Source organism: Corvus cornix, chromosome 2 (genome assembly GCF_000738735.6).
Source record: "Corvus cornix cornix isolate S_Up_H32 chromosome 2, ASM73873v5, whole genome shotgun sequence".
Taxonomy (NCBI): Eukaryota; Metazoa; Chordata; class Aves; order Passeriformes; family Corvidae; genus Corvus; species Corvus cornix.
In genome coordinates, this window is record NC_046333.1 from 9157626 (window position 1) to 9174644 (window position 17019).

At 36.5% G+C, this 17019-nt stretch overlaps 1 protein-coding gene across 3 annotated transcripts in view; it reads right to left on the minus strand.

The window, feature by feature from the left end:
- Nucleotides 1-17019, minus strand: part of PTPRN2 (protein tyrosine phosphatase receptor type N2) — a 651283-nt gene that overhangs the window by 471215 nt on the left and 163049 nt on the right. For all 3 annotated transcript variants that reach the window (XM_039548283.1, XM_039548281.1, XM_039548282.1), the window contains exon 3: nt 14099-14212. In XM_039548283.1, the coding sequence (XP_039404217.1) occupies nt 14099-14212 (114 nt within the window). The remainder of the gene's footprint in view (nt 1-14098; nt 14213-17019) is intronic.

A 17019-nucleotide genomic window follows, 5' to 3' on the forward strand; every position in this document is an offset into this window, starting at 1 on the left:
TAAATGTAAACATTTGTTTACATGTTTACATTTGTTTACAAAACCCTAATGGTATTTTGTTGCAATGGGGTAATGTCAATAAAAGCTTGTGGATATAAATATGCTGCTAGCAAGAATTTCTCTTTCTTCTTTCCAGTCCCATGAGATATTTTTCTCTCTCAGGGAAGATATTAGTAGAGTTCTATGAGCTATGAACACCTGCGACATTGCAAACCTTTGTTTATAGTACAGTAGGAAAATATTTTGACAATGGATGTTTTAGGATTTTAGCCCATCACCCCAAGGGGTGGCTGATCCTTTGACCAGTTAGACTACGAAGAAGAAAGTCTATAAAAGAGTTGTAAAATAATTAAATAAATCAATCTTGCTGCACAATTCCTGCCTGCTGGATCTCTCTTCTTCTCCCTACCACTGCGGGATACTGCGATATTAGCTTACTTCAGACGAGGCTCATCTGCAACCAAAAAAAAGCCAGCTACGTGATGGGACTGTGCTTTTTGCATCTTCCAGGTATCATCTGACAAAGTCTTTCCCTGACGTGGCCAATACATAAAACCAAGTTGGATTCTTTTCTGAACCCCATAGGGAAGCCAAAGAGAAATGAGTCACTCAAGGAACTCAAAGACTCCCTTTGAAGAACCCTACTGCAGGTCAAGTTCACAATGCTCAACATTAGAAATGCTGGATGTAGTGCAGGACAATTGAAGGAAACAGCCAAAGTTCAAAAACCCTTTGTAACAATGCAAATAGATACAGAGGTTAATGAAAATAATTACTGAGGTTGAGAACGAAATTTTCACAGTCTTAAAGCTACAACTTGCAAACTAATTCCTGGCACAAAGAGCCATGTAACCTCAACTGGTGTGGTGTGAGACCAATCCTGATGGAATGAACACACAAAGCTCACTCACTGTACTGGCCGAACTACAGTAAAACCCCTGATAAAATGTAGCTTCCTCACAACATACAGCAGCCTGCAAACGTACAAGCACCCTGCAATGATTGACTTTTATTGCCTAACTAACTCAATAAAACAAAGCTGAGCAATTCTGCAGCCTGGAAATGAAGGATGTACTGTAATTTGATCTAAAGTTCCTTAAATCTCATATTTATACGAGCTGCAGCAGGCATTTCACGACTTGTAAAGAATGTAAATATCACTTGTGCAAAAACAGACCATGCTTAATATGAAAACTAAATCTAGAAATACTGAACTTAAATCCATTAATCAGCCCCCTAGCAAAGCAGGTAAGGAGACCCTTGATTATTCTCTATATACCTGTGATTCAACTCCAGATCAGTAATTTTTCTTTCAAAAATTGATGCAGACACCTGATGAATCCTCCACAAATTGAAAGAGCACATGTAAAATGTAAGATTCATTATTCAGAGTATAGAGTAACACAGCAAGCACCACCAGGACGGAAATGCTAAGTCCACACTACCATTAATAACAGGGATAATAGCCTCAGGATATTTTTTCTCCATCTCAGAACTGGTGACACTACTCTCAGGGTTCCTGCATTTTGTTTAAATTCTGCTTTGTGGGATTCAAAGTCCTGCAGTGACAAAATCAATACGCATGCTCCACCTGCTGCTTGCTCTTCATTGCACCACTAAAGTTGTAGCATCTATACAGTGAGGGATGTTTTGGAAACTCCTATAAAAGGTTATAAATGCTCTGACCCATATGGAAGGTTTCACTGGGTTTCTGATATCATACCTGATTTTCATATCTGGAATTACCTGTAAAAGCAACTTAACAACTTACCTAAGTACACTGTCATAGGACACAGAGTCAGTTAGCCAGACCTTTTAGTAGATACATTTGGTAAATTATTTATGAAGGAGAAAATTTTTAATGGTAAATTAGTTTTTTTAAAAATCTGTAAAAATTGATAAAATAATACCTGTGCAAAATAAATAAAGAAAAACCATTGCACTTCTACCTTGCCCTTAATGCAAACAGTGTCTACGCCATTAGTCTTTGGAAGCATAATAGTAAAAATCCATATTGACTTGATAATATTTTGCTTTCCAGAAAAAAACATTGTTACACTTCTTCAAGAAGTTTCATATTAAATGAAGAGCTTGTTGGCCTATTGCTCAGCCACCTAGGAAGGAAATGAGAGACTCTTAATTGTGGCCCTTTGATCTCTCAACCCCTAGGTGGTCATACCATTGCAAAATTTGGGAACAGGCAGTTCACCTAACCCTTCCAGTGTCTTAGCACACATCCTCCAGGAAATAAGGACATTTTTTTCAGGCTTGTTTTGATTACAGCATCCTAGACTTGAACTTCTGAGTATTTTTCTTCTATTTTTTTTGACTCCTTGAAAAAGAAAAATTAAGAGGAACATCTTAAAATACTCCTGTATGACAAAAGTAGAAAATCAATGTCATTTCCTTCTCAGTATCACCCACCCTCAGCTGCATCTTGCTCAGTGAAACAGCAGGGAGGTGAGAGCATCTAAAATGGCAGGTTTTATTATAAAAATTGATGCTTTCCATAGCCTTACCAAAGAATGACTAACATAGAAAAAGAGATACATGCTGCATTTTTAAATTAATGAAACAGTACTAAATAAAGACATTCCAGACCCACTTTCTTTTTAAGAGGGAAAATACTGCAGTTTGACTATTTCAACAGATCTGCTTCTTCAGCACTTATATGAAAATTATAAAGATAGAATAGCCTTTTCTCCTCATGAAAAATAATATTACACACCACAGTCACTAAAATATAAAAGACATGCAAACAGGTATATCTTGTCCCTAGTTCAAAAAAAGTGGTGAAGTACAAAAATAAGTGTTATTACAGGATCACAAGAATGTTCTCAAGGCTAAAAGCAGAAATATCTTCTAGTGGAGATGAGTTCATACCATCAGTTGTGAGGCAAGGACCTATACCATGATCTGTCCAACTGAAGTTCAAGCCAAAACCAGGATCTATTCTAGCATAAGTTGAACAAAGAAGTTTATGCCAAAATAACACAGCAGGATTAGAAACTGCCTGAGCCCCTGCTATTCAACAAAGGTCAGAATCTGAGCACTGCTTAGTTTATGCTGCTACATGGATAATTGATGAGTGCCCAGAGGATTTCAGAAAAATAATTAAAATGTTGCAAGATCAAGGGCCAGGGCAAACTGCAGCAAAGTTGATTTTTTTTTCAGTGATCCTGGCACTGGGAATTTGAAGTTGTTTCTCAGGTTCTGTTCAGTCTGAATAGGACTATTAAAACTGTACCCGGAAGCTACTTATCCTTAGAGTACAAGTGAATTCCTCTAAACACCTCTCCACAGGGCCTGGAACATGGCTGAACTTAAATACTGCATTCAATGAGACACAAAGGACCAAATTTACGTGACTAAATGAAAGACAGAGGTAATCAGCCAGGGACTCGCCAGTCAATGGACAGAAAAAGCAATATGGTCAGTGAAATCAAGAATATGATTCATTTCATCCTACAATTGTCTGAATTGACACCTTTTCAGGCACCCTAAAAGCACCTGTTTCTCTACTGTTTATAAAGAGCCCCAGGAGAGAGAGGCTGCAGACGCCTGTCTGTGTGAGCTGAGGCCATCCACAACGTGGGAGCTCACAGTTTGGGTTCAGCACCTGCAGAGTCAAGCCAGAGTGGCAAAGTGCTCCATGAACCATCTTAGAAGTTACTGTCATTAAGAAGGGGATGAGATGTGGCAGGGAAAATGGAATGGGATGTGGTGGGGGAAGTGGGATGGGAAGTGAAGACGTGGAAGATCAACAGTTTTCCAAATTTACAACTCCTTAAGTATTTATATTGAGTCAAGCTGGCCCCCATAGAACAAATGTAAGCCTGCTTTCTACAGAGTTGCTAAGAGCAATTGAAAGAACATCTCCATCCATTTAACATCTGCTGGAATTACCAGCATGTAGATCATCTGCCTACACATTGAGCAAGCTGGCATAAGGGAAAAGATCTACTTCCTTAACTGAAAAAGTAGGCTCTGTGCTACAGCTTTCTGCAATGATTAGCTGCTGGCCTAAGAATATGACGGGAATGTCATGCCTTCCCAAAGTTTTAAAAAAAAAATTAGTCACAGGGAACATGGGATGAGGTGAAAGATTACAGAAGAAAAGTAAAGACCAGGCCAACACAGAGAAGGGCAAAGCTGCACATCTTTTTCAGTCACCATACCTTGGGGAGAAAAATAGAGTGGATTTTACAAACAATGAACCACTAGCCTTAGAACCAATGTTTGCTTGTTGACATATTTTTATATATTAATTTTCACACTGAAGGAATGTCTTTAAGACACCCCAGTATGATGCCAATAATGCTTTACTGTCAATGGTACGCTGAGCCTTCAAATAGATTTTTTATCCTAATGCAGGAAAGAAATCTGTTGGTTCCTAAAGGAGAGGAATGCAGTAGTAAAGATAAAACAATAAAATTATTCAGGAATATTTCAGCAGAACAGGTAAGTGACCAATTTAATCTAAAATCTTATCAAAACATGAAGTGGGATTTCTTATATACTAAGTGCCAAAGTTGAGCACTTAATTAGACTGTCAAATCTGGGAGGACCAGAAGCAGATTAAACTTTGGATACTTACACACAGTGATCAGACACTGCAGTGCAAAGGAAAGATTAGATGATCATAACTAATCTAAATTTTAATTAAAATTTAAAAGCACTTTAAAAACTTTAAAAGGTTTTGCACTGCCCACAGGGGAGGAAAAACTGAGGTACGACAAGATGGGTTCAACTCTATTTTTCTCATTTCTGAATTGAATTTGGTATCCAGTCTTTCTAAGGTTATTTTCAGCTTAAAGAAAATTCTCTCCATTTAAGTAACTACCACTGAGGGCCACATCCCATTTTTATTTTTTGACTGGTGGAATTACCTCACAGGTTAATAAGATGGGTAGTAAGAAATTTTCCATGTTGATGAACATTTTAATTTTAAATTTAGATTTAGTGTCTTGATTTCTGAGCATTGACTGCCCTCTGCTCAAGCTTGCAGGCAATGCCAGAACAAAGTTCACTTTGATGGAAGAAAAGGGAAGGATATTGTACCATTGTCTCTCCCACATATATGCAAAAACATGCTAATATTCAGTCTTGCTGTTTTCAATAAAGGGTGTTGATGATGCTAGAGCCATCATAACCCAAACACAAGATAATGTATTTTCATTCCTACGTAGGGCTGATTGACTTATTTATTATGATTTCATTCGGTGGAGAGTTTAACCCTCCTTCTATTTAGAAATTGTTTGCAATTAATTTCTGACTTTTTTTTTTAATGGAGTTTTATGGTGAATGATTTTTAACTTAATGAATTTTTTAATCTCTATTTCTTTTTCTGCTGAGAGCAGCCTGGCCTAAGTCACATAGAACTGACCTTACCAAATACTTTCAGTGCATGACAATACTCATTACAGTTAGGATATATAGAGAACTTTTTCTGAAATGAGAATAAATATAATCAGTCTATCAGCTTATAAATTTATGGATGATGAGTATCAAATACATTTGAAGACTCTAAATATGACTAATTAAAGAGGAATCATCCAAACTTTTAAAACTTGCCTTTTACACAGCTGATCAAATGGGAAGACTGGAATTCTACAGAGAACAGACCTTTTATCACAGAGAGTTGCAAAGAGAAAAGGTATGTGAGTGAACAAAATAACTGACCTTTTGACCATACAGTGTTTTGAATTAGGAGGGGGTTTTACCCAGTTTTGGAGTATTGGCTGGTATTAAATCCTTCCAACATCTTGAATGTGACTATGAGCTGGATGCCTGCTAAAACCTAATAACTATAAAAAAAAAATGAAAACCTCAATATAGTGTTTAACACTATATTAAATGTCACTAACTACAAAATTATCAGAAGTGAACATAGTTCAGTTAGAATTTACCTGGAAAGACTTGAAACTCAGCAGAAATTAGAAAAAGCTGAGCTGGAATGCTGAAGTCTTTTCATTTCATTACTCTCTCTACTGAAGAAGGGATGAAGGGACATCTAAAGACTCAACACAGCTTTCTAGGAATGTATCAAACAACTAGAGGATGCTCAGGCAGGAATTTTAGCTCTCCAAAAGAGCCACATAAAAATAAAAAGAACAAAAACGTTAAGTTTCTAAAATACCACAGACTCAGGAGACTTACACTTTCTCTCCAGGTCAGAGGTTTTGCATTGTTGAGTAGCTCACAGGTAAAATAAGCAAAAGAAACTCAATTATCTCACCGTGTTAAAGAAATGTGAGAATACAGCACATGAGGAACACCTCACAAAGAACACCTCAAACTGGAGTAAAAGAAAAAAACATAGTTTAATAGCTATATGCATGACATATGCAAAGTCAAGCAGGAAGAACATTCAATGCCTTCCTAAAAGACTGGAGATACTTTAGCTAAAAAATGCAGTGCAGTTCTGTGCAATTTTTAATTAGAAACCAGACAACTATAGGAATAAAGACTAAACATGGAGGAAAGTCCTTTTTTGCCATTTTAAGACTGGGAGAAGCTGCAAAGAAAAACTGAGTAGTGGAAAGTGTTGGAAGTATACTACAATTTTATTATCATGAACTGCTTCATCCTTCCATGACCATACACATAAGTACAGGCAAAACAACACAGAAGGGGAAGCTTGAAATGTAGTGAGTATGTGCTAAGAATCAGCATTAAAAAAGCAAAAGTAGGATTTAAAAAGAGATTTAACATTACTCAGCCTTTTCAGGAACTTGCTGCATTTGTCAGAAGCACTGTGCCACAGCCATGTCGTAAAGAATGCAAACACCTTAAGTGGAAAATAAAAAGTCACCAACATATTTTATATATTTACTTTTTTTTTTTGAACTTTTTTTTACAGAGAAGGGAAAAAAGAACTTTTGTGGGAATTCACACTTATTCACACTTGTTACTAAAACAAAGTAAAGCTACAATCTTATCACAATTTCGTAAGGGACACAATCTACTCACTGAGGTTTTGTATTAATAAATTAAAATCATGAATTTGAGAAATAAGCCTAAAAGTTTCAGAGTTTAGAGTACCTATTAACAAACTGAAAAAATATGTCAAACACTGAGTGTCATTAAGAATTGATGTCTTAAAAGAACATGAGGCCACATAGATAGAGATTAGAACTGTAAAGAAATGCAATGCATATAGAAATAGAAAAGGAAAATATTCCCTAGTAATAAACAAGTCATGAAGAAAGCACTGGTAGTGCAATGATTAAAAAAACAGTCTTATGTTGAATATGTAAATGGACTATAATTACAGATTAATGGTACAAAATGGCATAATTAGTTTGGATATGCTATATTGTTATTCACACTTTCCAAAAGTGGTGTTACTAGAGAATATAGCAGCTAAGGAAGTAATCTCATGCTTGAATTGAGACTTGCTGACATTCCAAGTGTGGGAACAACTGATAATGAACAGCAATTTGATGCATTTTCAAGTGTGTCTTAAAAACATATTATGCACTTATATCACTTCAAGCCTGGTGTTTGCCTGGCCCAATGGTCCTGTGGAAGGGGTTAATTTTTTAAGTTACCTAAGAGGATAAGAATGAAGTTCAGAGCTGCCTGTGACATGATTAACAAGGGAACACATACATGAACATCCCAAATACAAAGACTTTCAACAGCTGAACTGCTGCTCAATCCAATGCTGAGAACTATCCAGAGGATGCCTGTTGAGCTTGTTCAGGAAAGTCCAGCAGGAAAAAGAAGAGGCATCTGCAGCTTCTTCCACAGAAGGAAGAAACAGAGACAGTCCCCAGTTTTCAAAGACCAGAAAGAGAACAAATTGTGAAAGACATGGAAAAGACAAAACATTAATGCAGAGGTTAAAATCCATGAGGTGCCACACAGATCTTCAAAATTAAGGAATCAAGGCAGGAATTGATCAGCAGCCTCAGTTATTTGCATTATAGTGTAATTAATTTCTAAGTTTCCTTTGGAAGAAGAGCTGTAAAGTTACCTGGACCACAAAGACTTTAATACATCCTGATCCCAGTTGGCAATTGTCACTGCTAATTGATAGAAACATGACACAAAGGAGACATGCAGACCTTTTCTCCTTTCTATCAAACATACTGATGTGTTATTTTATCAAAATCACAAGTAAAAGCTGTGATTAAACATTCTTTTTAAACAAGGGGAACCTGGTGCTATCAGGATGACAAACATGTCTTCCAAGAAAAGAAAGATTCAAATGATGCAAAATCAAAAGTCTTTACACAATGGTGTTGTGGATGCAGATAAAACACTATATATATTAAAAAAATCTGTCCTCTGTACTGTTTAATATCTCTCCCAGGATACGTGGAATCTGTTTCACTCCTATAATAATTTTTTTTAATTCCAATGCATTCTTCATAAATACTAATTTCCTGAAAAGAACATTTTTCACAAATATATTATATGGCATCTGATGAGTAAATACCATGTCAGATTATGTCTGGTAAGCAGAGAAGCCATATAAAGAACCAAACAGAAAAAAAATAAAATCTGTGGGTTTTGGTTCTGTGCTGTGTAACACATGGGTGCTCAAAACAGGATCTACTGCTCTATACATAAATCTTTTTGCTTTTTCTGAAACACGTTATTTTCTGAACTTTCATTTATGTCTTTGAAGACCAAAAAATGTCAGTGGCGTTTCAGCACTTAACAAAGGCAGGAATGTTTTGCAACCTTTTCAGCACGTTTTTGTCCACTGAGCCAAAAAGTTAAGGCAGCATGACATTGATACCAGGAGAAGGTGAGTAGGTCCAGTCCCAGCTGAGTTCCTCTGGTGTAGCTCATCATGGGACTTATGCTTCAATTGTTGGCTTCTGCAGCCATCTAGGAGAAGAATTTGCTGCACAGACAGATGTCTGGAGCAGGCTGATGCCCAGGAAATTAGATGTAAACACACTGCTCTCTGTCAAAAGAGTTTGCCTTCATTTATATCAATATTTCAATTTAAAGAAAAACCTGCATTCTCCTACCTCTCTGGGTTTCAGTTTCCTGTATTCCTCCATAATGATGTGATAATCACCTCACAAATATGTGCAAGAACTGCATTATTCCTTTTAAGTTTATTTCAAAAATGAGCTTATAAAGGCTTACTTTCAATTCTCACCTTTCTTGGAGTAGAAACTTGTACTTTTTCTTGAAAAATAGTCCTGACTGAAAGAGATATTTAGCAACCCTTTCGTAATTCGCAAGCTATATGTGACAAGTCACATTCATTTCAATTTTCAAGTTAACTGATTGTAAATCATTTCAGTTTTTTAAACAAGTTTGCTGTAAGAGTATAAAATTATTTCTAGCAAAGCTATATTAATCACCTTACACTTAACTGGTTAGAATTAATTTAAGACAGATAATTTTTTCTCCCTATCAAGAGCTTCTTGGATTGCAAAGAAAGCAAATAAGAGGGGAAAAGTACTATTTTTTTCAAATAGTCTGTAAATATGTTGCCTATTTCCACAGCCCATTAATCTCTCCAAAATTTCTTGCTGACTTAAGCTACATGAATTTAAAAGCATATCCTACTCTTTTTGGTTCTCTTAATGTTACTGTTGATATCTGAATATCTTAAGCAGGACTTCGTAACTGTGAAATAAACTGCTTTCTTTGAAACTATCATTTCGAACAAGGTGTTATTGCAAAAATTAAGTAGCAGCAAGCATACTGAGGAATTATTTAGAAATTACTCCAGCTCACATAAAAATAATATATATATATATATAACTGATCTGTTTTTCAAACAGTCACACTGCACATTTCCTGCAGTAAAGTGAAAATTTAAGTAATTCAGTTATATTTTGAGTAAAACAGAAAACAGAAGCTGAAATACTGATTATTAGTCTAACATACTTTGTTTCTAATACACAGTGTCCTGTCAAGCTGTGCTAGAAACAGTGTCCACAGAGCATACAGCAAACACAAAAACACGACTTCCAGCTCAGGAGAACCACATGACACCAAGGACACAACACTGAGAAGGTACAAACACTGCAAAATGCTTCTCTGTGCTTAGACTCGTCTTACATTTTTTTTCCTAAACATGCAGTGCCCTCTCCCAGAAGCAGAATCCTAAGTCAGATGGGCGTTTGTTGTGACCCTGAGCAAATCCCCTTGTTCTGATGTTTTTAAGGAAGTGTGTCCTTCACCCTCCACCTTTGAGCTCCTGTCAGGGAATGCTCATTGCTGTGGCAGCTGCATGTTCACAGACTTAGTACCACTTTATCATGGTACTATTCTAATCACTGGTGAGAAATCACTCCATGAAACACATGTAAATGCCTTTTGGAGTATGCAAGTAGAAAAATACTACTGTTCTCCTTTATCATTGCTTCTGGTGCTATTTCAAGTACTATTTATGCTTCATGCTTGAGTTATAATGTCCCCTGCTTAGATCTCCTATCTCATTTTCCAGAGCTGTAGTTTACAGGTCAATAATCTATGTGGAACTGTTTCCACAATCTTGTTAAGAGTCTTATTTTAGTGAATACTTTGCCTTTACTTTGCCTGACTATTGTCAGGACAAGAAGAAAACAAAAAATTTTATAATTAATTTAATGCACTTAAGTAAAAAAAAAAGTATTTTCTGCATTTTAGCTCAAACCAGGAAATGCACATGCCATTTGTCATTCTTGTATACTCCAAAAAGTATCTTCTTCTAAGCTGGACAAGAGGATGCAGAAGACCAACCTCAGCGATAAGTATTTCCCTTTCCTTCAGGCACTACTCATTCACCCCTCTATGCTGAATCTTCCTTTACATCCCTTTTCAACTGATTCAGTCCCATCCATACAGCATCCTTTTGACTGCCCTGTTTATTAGACAATGAGAAATGTTTCAATTCCTCACAAATTATTATAAATTATAATATATAGCACCACCAGCTTCAGAAAGTGATTCGTCATGTTTCAGCAACTGTGAGAAGGGTTTTCCTCATATAGACAGTCCCATTTATAAACACTGGACCTTCAGAAAATCTTCATGAGGGTTTGACTGACTCAAGGACAGAGGGAGTGCAAATGACATAAGCAAGGGTATTTGAATGCTAACAGATCATTTTTTGTAGGGAACTATCTAATATTCCAAGGCATTCATTTCTATCATCAATCTACCAGTAGATAGTGTAGACAAAGATAGACTCAATGTGTAAAGAAGACATAAAAACTGTATCATTATGAAACCTGAATTCAATTTTAGTCAAAGTCCTTTATTAAACAGATTATCATCAGATGTGTCACTCATCTAAGCCTCTGTTCTATTCTTCCTCATTGTAGTAAACATTTTGAGTTGGCAGAGTCACAAATCCTATTTGCTATTTACTTCACATTGTCCTTTGTTTTATACATCTCACCACACACTCTTCTATTTGGACCATGATTAAAACACAGGCACCACTTACTTACATGCAATCAGCAAATAGGGATGAAAGAGAATGTACATTTGACAAGGTTTTATACAGGTTTGGGGTTTTTTTTTTATAATCCTATGAAAATAAATGTCAACAGACTATTGTCTGGGTTGGGGAGGGAAAGGAAGATCTTATTAATTCTTCAGGGAGACATCAGGAAGGAAACAAAACAGACAAACCAAATCACATTAGGAAAATAAATAAATAAGAACCTAGAAGACCTCTCAAATTAATTGCCCTCAGAATATCTCATCCTTAACTGTACATACATCTAATAAAGCATAGGCATTACTGAAATTTTTATGAATCCTGAGACCTACTATGCAGTCTTTCAAGAGAACACTGTCCTGCTGTTTACAAAAAGAAGAGAATAGATGTTGTCCCCTATCCTTTCCAGGGAAGGTGGGCACCACCAAGGTGAGCTAGACAGCAGTCTTTTGGAGATGACAAGAATGGCGTATCACATAAATAAAGGAAATAAGACCTCTGAAAAAAATTAAACCCTTTCTGATGGTTGCCTGAAATATTTGTGTGGTCTTGACAATGTTTTTCCTATATTTACTGCAGAAATGGTCATCCCATTTTGCACACCGTGTGCAGAAAAACAACATTAACCATGCAAGTGACCACTGCAGCCAGAAAACATGACCCAAGGGCTGGATGTGTTACATCCAATAGCACCAGCAGGCAGCAGAGTCTTGTCTGAGGAACCTTATGTTAGTAATCCATCAATATCATAGTATTGATTCTACTCCTTCCGTATTTCTGTCCCCACTAAACAAAATTTGCAAGATACTAAGAGTAAAAAGAAAAAAAAAGTGATTTTATCACATCAATGATTTGAGCAAGAGCATTCCAGCATTCTGTTATGTTTCATAGATGTATTTAAGATTCTCTTTACTGGGATACCTACAGGCCACAAAAACAGTTTGAAAAAGTTTTTTATCAGTTCCGATACATACATTTGTGTATGCACCTCTAAATGTCACTAGGAAAACAGATAAAAGCAAAAGTCCTTTATTTTCCAACATGGTTTCAATCTGTGTGTTCTTCGTCATTTTCTTGCTAAAAAAAAGAGTGAGACAAGACCAAATTTCAATGTCCAAGTTTTCTTAAAAGAAGCATACGACAGTTTCCTGCAACAAAAACAGTTAAATCCAAGGAGGTGGGTTGTGGATAAACCCACCTCCTAGGAACGTCCTAGGAAGGGTTGGTTTATTGATCAGAGGAGCACTTAGTAGGGGGAGGTCACAGCAATTCCATTGAACTAACCAAAATCTTGTGGTAAGCAAGGAGATGGAGGCAGGTAAGGATCCTTTGAGATGGCCTGGGGTATCCCATCCCCCTCTGCATGTTCCCTTCAGAAGGACATCAGTTTCCTGCAGGTCTCTTACTTACCTCTGACATCCTCTTAGAGAAAGCTTTACATAGGACACCTGACCTATATTCAGGCAATGTAAATGACTGCTGCCTGTCCATGTGTGCATGATCCCTTTAGGTATCAATTTAGGTGACTTAATGTGATGAATGTGTCCCCTCCTGCCTTCCTCACTATATTCAAACAGAGCCCAGATACAAGTTTTTTCACTCATACAATGTTGCCTTGACAACAGAGTATTTTCATAACTTCGCTTGCATTACTTAGCCTCTAGAAAATGACAAGTAAAAGAGCCACAAGTACTATTCACATGTTACTGTTAATCAGCCAGGAGCTACTACAATCAAGTTTTGCTGAGTTTGTCTCACTTGGATGGGCTGCTGGACAGCAAATAAATCCCTGGAAAATTTTTAAATGCTCTAAATGAGTGGTGTCCAAACTAGAAGTCCAGTCTCCAAGTAGAGTCCCAAATTACTGAGAAACCGATTTTTTCTCATGATTAAACTAGCATCATGCTAATACAATATTACTACTTGGCCATCAAGATTGTGACTGGAAAGCATTTAGGTACAAACATCCACACAGATGATGCAAGTGCAAAATTAAACATTCCAGAAATATTCTTGGAACAATTTGGATTACAAATATCTAGGTCCTGTGGCTGTCTACAAGAGATGTTTATTTCATGTATTAGTATTTAAAAGGTTTGTTCACCTTACTGGCTTTCACTTTATCCAAGTTTTGATTTGTTAGTTCAAGTTATGCCATTCAAAAGCTAGAAAATCCTTTCTGGCTTTGGAAAGAGCAGAGAGATTAACACTGGAAAGGTGAACAAAAATTAAAAGAAACAGACCAGCCGCAGCTGGTAATGAAATCAGAGCAGTTTTATTATCTGAATTCATTAGAAAGTTAAGATCTGTTTCCAACTAAATGGAAGTTTTGTGTTTTCTGCCCATGCACCCTAAAACATGCTGTGGTGCAAAAGTACACATGGCAAACTTTTTTCTTTCCTCCTGATTTATTTATGTGAACCCAGGATTCATAGATGCTAAAATTTTCTAGTACAGTGTCAGTCACAGGCATATGCTACATAGGGAGGAAGCTCCTCTCCTGGAATTGCTTCCCCAGGTCCTCCTGGCAGATTCAGAGAGTCCAAAGGCTTTTTACTTTATTATAAAGTCTGCACCAGCAGGGCTGAAACACAAATATGTTCAAAAATTTCGGGAGGCATCACCTCAGAGAGAGCACAAATAATTGTTACCCCCAGTGCATCTAACCCCACTCTAGAGTTTTGACTGTACCTCTGTGTGAGAGCTGCTCCAGGATGATCCTCAGGTGCTGCAGAACAGGGGCTGAAATGTCATATTTATAGATGTCTAATACTGGCACTCGCTGACATCTCCCAAATAGTCCATCTGCAGGAAAGAGAAAAAAGAAAAGGAAAAATACACATTTCGTTTTCTGAGAGGAAGAACGGCATGATGAGATGCGCATTTCCAATGTATCCTAATTATATACTGAAGGAACCTTTTAAAAGACACTTTAAAAAGCTATCAAAGAACCACTGAAGTCATGAGACGGGATATTTTCTATCAAAATAAATAAATGCTGGGAAGAATATTAGTTGGAGGAATATTCTATTGTATGAGTTAGGCATACAGTTTATTTTCTAAAGTATTTTCAGACTTCTGCTTCCCAAATCTTTAGATGTAACACTTTACTGACAATTCAGTGAGAGAAAACCTTAATGTTCAATGCCTACTATGCTGCAGATGAAAAGTGAAGCATCCAGAAATATAAATATTAATTTGCAGAAACTATGTGGATTTGCTGAAACATTTTTAATGCAGGAGCTGCGTGTTAGGCATTGGTAAATGGGAACTGAATCCATAATGGCTAGTAAAGGCTCATTTCAAGAAGTACCCTCTAATGAATGCAATAAAAGAAAGCTCCTCACAGAACAATGAGATATTAATGTGGCCTAATTTATTTAGCTCCATTCCATTTGTCTGAAATGACAGACTCTTCTCATCAATGTCTTTTCAAATCACACCTTCTAATTAATTTAGCTTCTTATTAGTCTTTATTTAGAGAATTGTTCATTTTGAGGCAAGCTTCCTGTATATGTGTGGGAGGAACAGGGAGTTCAAACATTCAAATTACCTTTCTCCCTTTCATACAAAAGCCTAATTCAGAGTCTAGGTGCTTCACATGCAATCTGACCATCTGCAATTCTGGGTCTCTGAGAAAGAGAGTGGTTTCATTTATTGTTCAAAATAGTTCTCTTCTATATGGTGATCCAAAGGAAGCAATTTAAATGCAACAAGTTTAATTAGCAAAATATTCTACTGCAATCCTAGTTTTAACACAGTAATTACTTCTGCTCTGATATTACATCTATGCTCCAAAAGGAGAACTACATCAGATGAGCAGAAAATAAGGATAAGCATTAATTTGCAAATGTCCATTACTTTCTGTGCTACTTCACAGAGCTAAAAGACTACAAATGGTAACTACTGGCCCAGCTGTTCACTAAACACAAATAATGGCATAAAAGAAAATAAACCAAACCAGGATGCAGAAAAAGGGCATTATTAGTCCTCACTGTTAAACACAAATACCTCATTGAAATTAGCCAACTTTTTCTTTCTTCGCCTTTCCAATCCTCCTGTCACTTAAAACTGCCAAATTAAGTTAATCCAAATTAAAACCCTACATCTGAATCTAATTTTGCTATTGGAAACTAGGTTTAATTTGGAAACTACATAGACAGATATGGTTTGGTTTTTTGACATGTAATGGGAAAAGCAGCCTAACAGCAGATTAAAATATTCATCTCTGTTTAAAAACCTGTTGGAGTTGAAAATAAGTATATAAATATCAGTCAGCTTATAAATGGATGGATAACAGGAATAAGGTTTTGTTTCTGAAAGGAACAGAAGAACATTTCAGTGTTTAGGAACAAGATTCTTCGAAATGAAACATAACCTGAAACAGCCAGCTCTATTTTGGAATACCACCATTACTGGCTACAAACAATTAGGACAAAATCTATGTTTATATAAACAACTAATATTCCATTATGTTTTTTAAAGATAAAAATAATTCTAATCTTATTTTAGAGTCTAGAAAAGCATACACATTCAGTAAAAATTAACCATTTTTGTATTAAGTATCATTTAAGGATATCTCCATGGATGCAAAAGCTAATTCACTCACAAACTCTAAAAGAGACAAAACCATTTTCCTAAACTCTGAGTTTTCAGAAACCTTTAGCCTACTTCCTTTGAATAGAACAAAACCCATTTAAATTCTAAAATTAACAATTAGCACATGAGCCCGGGCTGCATAATACAATCTATCCAAAAACACTGAGACTGCTTAGGGAGAAACTGCAAGTTACTTTGGCTTTTGTACTTGAAATATGGGCATAATAAGCTTTGGAGAGGCTGTAACCACAAATAGCGCTCGGCTCTGCTAAATGCAGCACGAGGAGAGCGGAGCGGGAGCAGAATGCCCCAAGGAGTGGTTGGCAAATACCAGCTTTAAAATACAGAGGATCTTTGTGCCGGGGATTACTGTTGGACTGGAGTCGTGCAAATAATACATTTCATAGTTCACCTGTTTTTTCTAAAAAAGTAGGAATTTTCCCAGATTTTTCTGTTTGTTTAGGGCTTTCTCTTTTTTGGTTGGGGTTGATTTGTTTGGTTTTGGGTGTATTTTGGCTTTTTAAATTTTTTTTCTTTAAAAATAAGGTTTCTGTGGCAAGTTATAAGACCTAAAAAATTTAATTGAGGTTGGGCATTCAATTTTCAGGGTGCCTTTTAAAATAAACTTGCTTACAGTTACACAGATTTCAAGGGAAGAAAAGGCAAGGGAGAGCCATTTTACCATGAAAAAATTGTCAAAGACACCCCTCTTTTTCTTTCAAGAAACCTAAATGGCAGATGTGGGGTCAGAAATGGCTCAGGTCCAGCACAGAGCTCATTTTTACTTAAATTACAGCTAATATTTAAAATGTCCAGCTTAGTCTTCCATGAACTATCCCAGTTACTGTGGTATTTACAGCAAGTCAGTACATGGTGCATCTTTCTGGACCCTGTCATGCACCCAGTTGGCCTCAAACAGTGAGAGAAATGCCCAAAGCTGGGCATAAAGCAAAAAAGAAAGAGGAAAAGCTCCCAGAATTTTCAGTAAATGTATCAGAGCAGAGGAAGTTCAA